This window comes from Thalassophryne amazonica, chromosome 23 (genome assembly GCF_902500255.1).
Source record: "Thalassophryne amazonica chromosome 23, fThaAma1.1, whole genome shotgun sequence".
Classification (NCBI taxonomy): domain Eukaryota; kingdom Metazoa; phylum Chordata; class Actinopteri; order Batrachoidiformes; family Batrachoididae; genus Thalassophryne; species Thalassophryne amazonica.
Window position 1 is genome coordinate 28,796,451 of NC_047125.1, and position 10,092 is coordinate 28,806,542.

General features: G+C 40.6%; 1 protein-coding gene across 2 annotated transcripts; it reads left to right on the forward strand.

Moving 5' to 3' along the window:
• Positions 1–263: 263 nt before the first annotated feature.
• LOC117504579 (FERM domain-containing protein 7) lies at positions 264–7,497 on the forward strand. 2 transcript variants are annotated; one of them, XM_034164053.1, is made up of 12 exons: positions 264–544; positions 2,403–2,507; positions 2,886–2,928; positions 3,738–3,816; positions 3,931–4,043; positions 4,192–4,306; positions 4,535–4,682; positions 4,899–4,994; positions 5,084–5,247; positions 5,466–5,531; positions 6,072–6,147; positions 6,248–7,497. In XM_034164053.1, exons 1-12 carry the CDS (start codon positions 383–385, stop codon positions 7,454–7,456), a joined length of 2,376 nt encoding a protein of 791 aa, XP_034019944.1. In that variant the 5' UTR covers positions 264–382; the 3' UTR covers positions 7,457–7,497. The 2 variants fall into 2 exon arrangements, with proteins under 2 accessions (XP_034019944.1, XP_034019945.1); XM_034164054.1 differs by having other exon boundaries at positions 3,946–4,043.
• Positions 7,498–10,092: the final 2,595 nt, after the last annotated feature.

Sequence of the window (10,092 nt, forward strand, 5' to 3'; positions counted from 1 at the left end):
ACCAAAAATCTACAACATGTTGCTAATGTAGCATCTTGAGCATTTTTTTTTTTTTTTTTTTTTTGGAGGGTGGGGTGGAAATCGCAATATCTTGAGTAGTTGACTATTATTCGCTTTTAGTTCAAATTGAAATAAAAACTGGCATTTTTTTTTAAAAGTTTCGTTAAATCTATGTGGTATACAAGTAGTAGCAGTCAGCGGCTCCGTCTAATATCTGGAAGTCATCGCGTCTTCATCTGCGGAGAGCGCGCGCCGACGGGGGGGCGGGGGGAGGGAGCGCGTGAAGCAGATTTTCTGTCATGCCGTCGCCGCCGCAGCAGCGTCTGTTGTGGAATTCACTTTTTTATTATTTTGATTTATTTTTTGTCAGGATGACTAACGGATGATTGTTGCTGTCATTAGAGAGGGGAGTGAGATGGGAGACAGTCACAGACGTTTCGGGAAACTCGAGACCCTCGCGACCAAGTCTCGGGTCTCCAAGGAGACGAAGCTCCGGCTGCGCGTGATCTTCCTGGATGACAGCGAGCGCACCTTCGAGGTGGAGGTGAGTTTCATCACATTTTAGTCTTATTTACTTGCTCTGACGGCCACACATCTCCAATAATCGGTCACCTCCATCGACTGCTTACTTTTGCACATTTAATTACATTCGATTTTTTATATATATATATATATATATATATATAACGCCCAAACTTAACATAAATCTCCAACGTCTGACCTTACCAAGCCCAAATTATTAAGTCATTAACCTGATATTACATAAAATGTTATGCCATTTGTATGTCTCCTACACTGCAAACTGGTTTCATCTTATTTGTTTATTTTACACTGTAGGGGAGACCAGGACTGGTTGCCACATTGATGATGCAAGTAAAACTCCCCCCTAAGTCAACTTGGTCTTCTAATATTCATGAGGTCTCTTGACATGGACTTGCTCAAGGACTTGCTCTAGATGCTGCTTGAAAAAATAAATTTGAATTGCAGGGACAGTTGTGGGCCATAGATAGACATTCTGGACTTCTGCATTTGGGGACATTTCCTTGGGCACATATTAACTAATGTACGAAACAAGTGGTAGATCACCAGTTGATCAAAATGAAGGCGAGGAAGGCAAAGTCAGTGATAATGGTAATTTTATTTTCCTACATGTATCGCAGCTCTCACATCTGAATTTTGTGCCATTTTGCATCATGAAAAGCTGAGTTATAACTTGGTGTACCTCAGCTGAGTTCACCAAGCAGTGTTTGGTCCCGAGCAGGCGCATCACTCAACAAAAGTTGGGAAAAGTTGTTTTCCAGAGCTTGTGGGCCCAGTGTAAGCCATCGCAACTTGATGTAACTCTGGGCACACTGTGTACATGCTAATGTCAACTCTTGACGTTTGGGAGAAATGTTTTCTGTTTGACCTGAAAAATGGACACAGTTGTGTCGAGCCTACACCTAGAACCTGTTACCACACACAAGCATGGATATCGAACAGGTGTGTTACTGCAGTGACTCCACCCACTTGGGAGTCGCCTTCTTTTGGTAATCAGTACAATAAAATATGTCACATTCCCAGTTTGGAAAGTCGTCTTGGAGTGGCAGCCCCCCCACCACACACACACACACACACACGTAATAAACCTCCAAGTAATTACAGTTAATCAGCCTTTGAGTTGACAGTTTTTAATCATCACATGACTTCCCAGCATGCAGCAGCTGTTAGTTTGTGGAGAGCGAAATAAACATAAAAAGCTGAACCTAACTGCACTATTCTTGCAGCGGCAGCCGTTTGATTTCTTTAATCATCAGTTAGGCCGGTGACACAGCTGGTCCGTCCCTCCTCTTCCCCTCTCTCGATCTCTCTCTCTCGACAAGTTAATGAGCAACGCCCAGTCACCCTATCAGGGCGCTAAACACCAGCTAGCAGACATCAAACTAAAAAAAAACCTCAAGGCGAAATTACATGTCAGTAATTAGAGAGGAGGGTAACAAAGGAGCGATGCGGAGGAAGAAAAAGGAGAAAGAACAGCAGGAGACAAAATGAAGAGTGAGGAAGAATTACGGCGAAAGTGACAGAATACAAAATAATTAATGAGACAGATCCAGATCCTAATCCAGATTAGCACCAACTCTGAATGAATTTATTTGGCACACACACACACACACACACACACACACACACACACACACACACACACACACACACACACACACACACACACACACACACACACACACACACACATATATATATATATACTCATAACAACTCTCACTGTAATGTCAAGATTTTTAAATGGAAAAACTGACAAATTGATGAATTCATAATAGCAATAATAATTTGCTTGTCTTCACAATATCGTCATTAGAATTCAGTTCTCCCTCTGAACCTGATACTTTGTCTTTTTGTTTCAGCAAAAAGTTTTAGGTGGTGAATTTTACAACAAAGTGTGCGGACATCTGAAGCTGCTGGAGAAAGAATACTTCGGACTGGAGTTCAGACACCGCAGCGGCAACTACGTGAGAAACGCACACACACACTATCCTCACATCCTTCAGTAATTTAGGGTGTAATGATACTTTGTGAATTGTGATGATCATATGAAACCTGTATTAAATCTTTAAAAAATAAATAAATAAATAAATAATGACCTCTTGCAGAAGAATCGTAAATGATTTATAGAATATACAAATAGCAAATGGATAACATCAAGGATTCACTACAGATGACTTTCTGCATAATTAGTGGCAGCAGTAATTACATATTGAGCTGGTGTATCGTTACACCCCTAACTTCAATAAAACAGCTCATAGTTATAAAATGGTTAAAACATGTTTAACGTGTGTGCACTGATTTTATGAAGTTTTAATATTTGAGTCGTCATGTCTGTGTTTTAGGTTTGGTTGGAGCTGCTGAAGCCGTTGTCCAAACAGATTAAATGTAAGTCTTCGAATCTCTGAATTAGTGAAGCTAATGTTTCATAAAACAGCACTTGGTTTAAAAAAAATAAAATGACATTTTAAAATCAGTTTGATAAATACTGTTAGAACATGTTGATAAGACAAAACTTTTCTTTACAAATTCACCTTCTGGTGAGTAATTCCTCCATAACAACAGATAGATAGATGTGGCACAACGGTTGTTGAAGGTGAGATGTATTTAAAAAAAATAATAAAAATTCAACTTCTAAATTCAAGAATTCCAGTGACAAGGCCTGGAATTTCATCAAAATGCACCCAGATCCAGATTTGTCCCAAAATGTAATTGCTCGTGAAGTACTGACCATGTTATTGTACAATTTCATAAACATCATTCCAAACATGAGTTGTGCAACAGAGGATTCTTAGCTCTGCGGCAGTTATCAGTCATGAGGGGGGAGGCGGGTGTCTCCCTCGCCGATGTGTCACTCAGCACAGTTGGGAGTGAACACTGACACAACAGAAAAAAAAAAAATCCAAAGAATGCCCAAGTTTGAATCTCGTCTAGACGGATGTTCTACACCTAGAGTAGGTGTGTTTACCCACAGAGAAGCTCCCTTGACAGCAGTGGAAGATCATCTTTCCTGAGAGAAAGGATGTTCCAACAATTTCTAATTTGTAGTACACAGGATTAATGAAGTATTTATCTATCTACACAAAATAATGTTTATTTGAGATTTACTACAGTGTCTGTCCGGCCTCTGCTTTACTTCCAAGCATCTTTCCATTTCATTTCATGCATCACCTGTCACTCACTTCTCTGTCCATCAGACACCAGCGATCTGTTCTTCAGGTTCATTGTTAAGTTCTTCCCACCGGATCCTGGCCAGCTGAAGAGGGGCCTCACCAGGTACTACAACTTTTGAGTTTTTGAAAGGGATATATTTTGAAAAGACAACCTGAAGGTTTTGGTTTCTTCTTAAGAACTTTGACGTCAGTGAATGTTCTCGTGACTATATCCCAGTCAATGTGTGTGTAGGTATCTGTTTGCCTTGCAGATAAAACAGGACTTGTCTAATGGCAGTCTGACCTGCAATGACAACAGTGCCGCCCTGCTGGTCTCCCACCTACTTCAGTGTAAGCCTAAAATTCCATTCAAAACCGCTGTCCCAAACCCTTTGTCTTGAATTCAGTGACAGTAGTTAGAAGTACCTAATTTGCCACACATTAGTCCTATTTATTTATGAATTTTTATTGTATAAGGCTACTTGTTTGTGTTTTGTAGCCGAGCTCGGGGACTATCACGAGGACCTGGTCTCTCAGCATCTAGAACTAAAGCACTACGTCCCCAACCAAGAATACCTCGACCATAAAATCATCAAGTTCCACAAAAGACACAGGTGTGACTGGAAGGTCTTCGGCGTGCATTGATTTTTTTTTTTTACTTCAACACAAAAAAAAAACAAGCACCATTTTAAAAATGTTAAATTTGGAAAAATGGCAAAACCGCCAAGTTTGCATGATGTTGGGAGGAAACATGATGGAGACCAACACTGAACCAGCCATTAACATGTAAGTTTAGATTCATGAGTTTTATCAGTTGAGTTTATACTTATTTCTCTCGGTAGAGGTGTTTCTCCAGCGGACTCTGACATCCACCTGTTGGAGTTGGCGAGGAAGCTGGATATGTACGGCATCAGACCCCATCCTGCCCACGATGGCGAGGGAACGAGGATCAACCTGGCTGTTACACACTCTGGAGTTCTCGTATTTCAGGTGTCTAATGGTCTAAAATGTTCAAAGGTGGAGTCAAGACTTTGAGATATATATGTCCCAGGCCTCCGGTGCATTCTGGGTCTTCCCTGGGGTCTCTGACCCCCCAGCTATCAGATAATTATCTCACCGCAATACTGTGTCACTGCTCAAGAGAAACATTCAGTAGTTCACCTGTAAATCGTTTGTATTTTTAAAATTCGTGCTCTTGTCTTCCAGGGAAATACTAAGATCAACACATTCAGCTGGGCCAAGATCCGCAAACTGAGCTTCAAGCGTAAACATTTCTTAATCAAACTTCATGACAAAGTTGTGGTGAGGATCTTTCCTGATGGACTGTTGGGGGACGTCTTCAGCATTCAGATGTGCACATTTTTGTTGATTTAAAGAATGTGTCCTTCCAGCCATCCTGTAAGGACGTATTGGAGTTCTCCATGGTGAGTCGTGATGTTTGTAAGTCGTTCTGGAAGATGTGCGTGGAATACCACGCATTCTTCCGACTAGCTGAGGAACCGAAGGCGATACACAAAACACTTCTGTCCTGCAAAGGCTCCAGCTTCAGATACAGGTAATTTTTGAAACTAATTCAATAAATTTCATTGCTTGATATTTTTCACCAAAGTGACTTAAGTCAGGCACAAGGACATGATCAACGCAAACTGCTAAGCCTCTTTACTTTGACACTTGTTGGTGTTTTAGCATTAGAAATGAGTTTGTGTCAGCACAGGTTCAGTCCAACAGATGTCGGTGGGGATTACAGTTAAACGTTCCTTTACTTTGTGGTAGTGGGCGGACCCACAAGCAGCTGTTGGGATGTATGGGACTGGGAGAGAAGCTTTCTCACTTTGAGAGGTGAGAACAAACATCAGTATACGTCAAATGTTCTTTGTCCAATTAGTCCAGGAATGCCTTGATACTGGTGTTACACTTTACTGTGAAAATGAAGAAGATTTCATCATTAAGGTGGGCTTGGATGTAAAGTAAGAGCTATACAGGCCCACTAGCACTGGTTCTTTATGCCTAGATTACGTAGTTTGAATTGAATGAGAGCCAATAACTACCCCCCGGATGGGATGCCAGTAGGAGGCAGGTTACTACTCCAGCCAAGGCCGGTACCCATTTAAACCTAGCTAGATATAAAGAATATCAGAATACTGGAGCTCTTGGCAAAATGCCATTGTACCTGCATAAATGGTAAATGTCCAGCAGTTGGAGATATTGCTCCATTTCAAGAACCTTGAGTACAGGCTGGTGTGGGACACAATAACAACCAACCTGTTGATTATATTAGTAGATATTGGAAATACATTGAAACACCATCTAACAAGTGATAAAGTACTTTTTAATCATTCACAGTCATCTCTGAATGTTGTCTCCCTGCCCTTCCCTAAGGACGTACTGTCAGACTGACTTTGATCCCAGACAGTGTCGATCTTCGCCTGATCTTCTCACTGATGTCTCCAAACAAGTAATTGAAAACTATCAGACAGACAAAGATATATCAAATAACTTCACTGGTATTCACCGGAAGACACAAGTCTAATTAACTTTTTTAAAAAATTCTTCAGCTATTCAGGCACTCCCACCCATTCCCTCGGTCAGGACGTACCATGGCGGTGCACAGTCAGGAAGAGCTGGACTGTCATCATCAAGCTGCAGATGACATTGAAGGACAAGGGACAAAACGCAGCCAATGCTCTGTTGAGGTCAGTCAGAGGTCACGCACTTTCTCCGAAGTCGCACCCTTTTCTTCATGCCTCAGTCAATCCACCCCCTCACCCAAAACAAGGGCTGCCTCAACATCTCTGATGGATGATGACATGCGAGGTGGACAGTTTGGTGCACAACGCCAAGCTCAACGGTTAGCCGGCGTCTACGGCCTCCGATCACGGCGCCGGCCAAACCCACAGCCACACCCAGATGCAGCACAGCAGTTGGTTCTTCTCTACCCAAACAATCCAGCCTACCAGTACCACCCTATTCTCCCCACATTTCCAATGGCTGGCAACCTGCCACTCAGCCAACATGCCTGTTTGTCAGATTATGTTGTTGTTTCCTCACTGGAGCGCTTCCCACAGCCAAGAAGGCGGGATTATGTGACAATGGACGGCCTCTCTCGGCCCTTGATATACCCACTAAACCATGAATCTGCCTCTCTGTCACCGCTCAGGAGGAACCTGTGCCCATCTGGTTTGGGAGGACTACCCAGGGTGTACCAGCAAGGAACCAACGGAGCAAGGCACTTGGATATCGGACATACTGAGGCGGGGCATTATAGCGACGACTCCAACTTCCTTCCAGGACTGCCTCGCCGTGTTGCTAGCCAACCAGATGTCAAGTTCCACCTCTCAAGGAGTTCAAACCCTACTTTTAATCCAGCTTCTGAGTTCCGTCCCCTTGGCTACTACCCCCACTTGTCACGCCCCTCCAGACCGACCTACCTCCCATTAAATTCTTCACCTCTGCTTGATCGACCTACATCACTATGCATGGCTGGAGGGACCATGCAAAGCTACAGCAATTCGGACCCAGAGGTTTTCTATCCATATTATTGCCCAGCACCACCGCTGGCAAACGTGGCACGACCCTTCGGACTTGCCACGATGAGATTTTCTTCTGGGAGCCTCCAACTGGATGAAGCAGAAGAAGGGGAGGAGGAAGACGAAGGTGCAGTGAAAAAGACAAAAAAGGAATTTAAGTGTGAGGAGAGTAATGAGAAAACAGGCGAAGGAGAACAGAGCAAAGGATCAGCAAAAATGACTGAGGTCACTCTGTAGATGTAGGACCGAAACCATCAGCATCTGGTGACCCTGACTGAGAACGTGTTGTCCATCACAAAGTGTAGACATAATAACTGTGACAAATGTGATGTTTCAGATGTACGGTAAGTGTTGTGTTTTGGAATTTTGTTCCTGTGAGTAAGGTAGAAAATTTTTCTGGCGACCAGGTGTTGACAGATTTGATTTATCGATCTACTCTAGTCTGATTGCTAAAATACCCGCCAAATAGGTGCTAGCATAGATTATAGTTAGCCCTAAAAGCTAACGGTTCAAAATGGAGTGACAGTGCTAGTTTTTAGCCTCACATAAACTGTAGTGATGGAAGTCTTGCGAAGCAAAATTCCCAGGAAACGTGCAAACACACCACAGCCTTGTAGATGTTGAGTCTTGTGCTTTGGACATGGGAAGAAATTATTCTGAATGTCATTTGAAATGTGTTGTTGCATAAACATGTCGTGTGGGTTTAATGTATTTGTAGGTTGATAACACTTCTTCGAATTGATGTAGTTGGGCAATGTCAAACATTTCTCATGAGTCTAAAGGTAAATATGAGTTTAAGACATTTTGGATTGATGTAACACTTGCATTTTGTCAGTCAAGAGTTTTACACAAGAAAATAGTCATCTAATTAAGAAAATTCAAACATGATTCATAGAATTACAAACGTATCCAGAAGCACATTTTCCATATTGTAACTAAAATCAGATAAAATGTGAAAAAAAAAACACAACAGGAGGTAAAAAACAAAACAAACTAGTCACCACTACTATTCTACATTTAAGGCAACTGATGAAACACGACAAAGTTCTCAATCACACTTAAATATTTATTAATAAAACTAAGTCCCATTACAAAAAACAAATACATTTCTGTAAAATCTTACATCTTTCACTTTACATTACCCTTAAGAAGCATTGTTTTTATCCCACATGATAAAAAAAGACAAATATACAATGACCAAATGTTATAGTGTCTTTGGTACAAACTATCAGTAATACCTTTGATTACAGTTCTGTTTTATGATTGTTGCATTCCATTGTTAGGAATTGAAATCAGCATTGGAACGCAACAAAGCATGTTTAAAATATCAAATTAAAATTGCTAACAATTTCTGTATATTCTTAATTAAATGGAGAATTTAAAATTTCTTTAAATTTCCATTATTGAATTTAAACTCTAAATGGTACATTTCTAACAGTATATTAGTTCCATTTGCAGGGTAACCTTAAAATATATCCATTACAACGTATACAAATTTTAAACGTTCATGGTTGTGTTGCAAATATCAAACTCCACTCTTCTTATTCAGGTGTAACACACTTTCTCCGAGTAACTTCATTAGAATATATATATATTTTTAAGTTGGATTGAACTATTCAGTTATTTTCATTAATATTAATCAACAAGTGCTGCTACCTAGCTAGATTAAAGGTTTGCATGCTACAGGCTACCTAATTGGCAAATGTGGTGCTTCCAAATAAAAGTGGAAATGTATACTGTGGATTAAGATATTTTAAAACCTTTATTAATATATATAATGTAGCTTCAGCATCAAACAATATTCATTTTGCTCTAAGTATCAAGTTTTTCCACAATCACCAGTGAATGAAACCGTCTCTGAATAATCAGATTTGCAGAATTGCATCCTTGATAGATTATACATTTGTTGGTTTGTTTTAAATGATTTTCCTTGATATTTGACACTACAAATAGAAAAAGAAAATACAGTACTTGTGTTCAGACAACAGACTAACCTGAACTGAATGTGGTCAAAAAACTGCAATTTCAAGAGTATTACTGAAGAAAACTATGTTTACAATATTGGCAAAGATCTGTGTCAAGTGTTGCTTAACAAACATCTACAAAATCAAGCCAGGTCATGACGCTAAACAAACCACTGCTGGTGCGCAAGAACACACTTCTCTAGTTTCCCCTCTTTGCAATCTTCAATGTTAGTTTAACGCACCACAACAGGACACCACAGGTACAAAGAAAGTAACGCCTATAACTTTTTGGGGGAAAAGGACTGACAGCATAAGGCACAAAATGGCAGTTTGTAGGAAAATAAAATTAGCGTCAATCTCTTTCATTTTACAAATATTTTGCAGCAATGCAAAAAAAAAAAAAAAAAAAAAAGTTAGAGGTTCTGAATGTTTTAGAACTGTTTTGTTTAGTTTCCCCCCCTTTAACCCACTGTGGGTTTGTTTTTGGTTCCAAAACCCAAAAAGTGAGCACATTTTGTCTTTAAAAAAAAAAAAGTGATGGAGCCTGTGTCTTCAAAAAAGGGTGGGGCCCACTGTGAGTCAAAAAGGGATGCCACTTACTGTGAGTGCAAAAAGGGGGAAGTCCACTTTGTCCAAAAAGGGAAGGAGCCCACTGTGGGTCCAAAAAAGGAGCAAAACCCACTGACAATAAAAGGGGCATAACCCAAAACGGCAAATCCAACTGACAGTGCAGACGGTATTTTCAAACCTCACAGCAGTTGACTGGTAAATGCCATTTTTGTCTTTTAATAAAAGACAGAGAAAAACGTTCATCAACCAGCAGCAGTGAATATACATATAAAACATTAATAGTCTTTTACAGGTAGTGTGTGTGTGTGTGTGTGTGTGTGTGTGTGTGTGTGTGTGTGT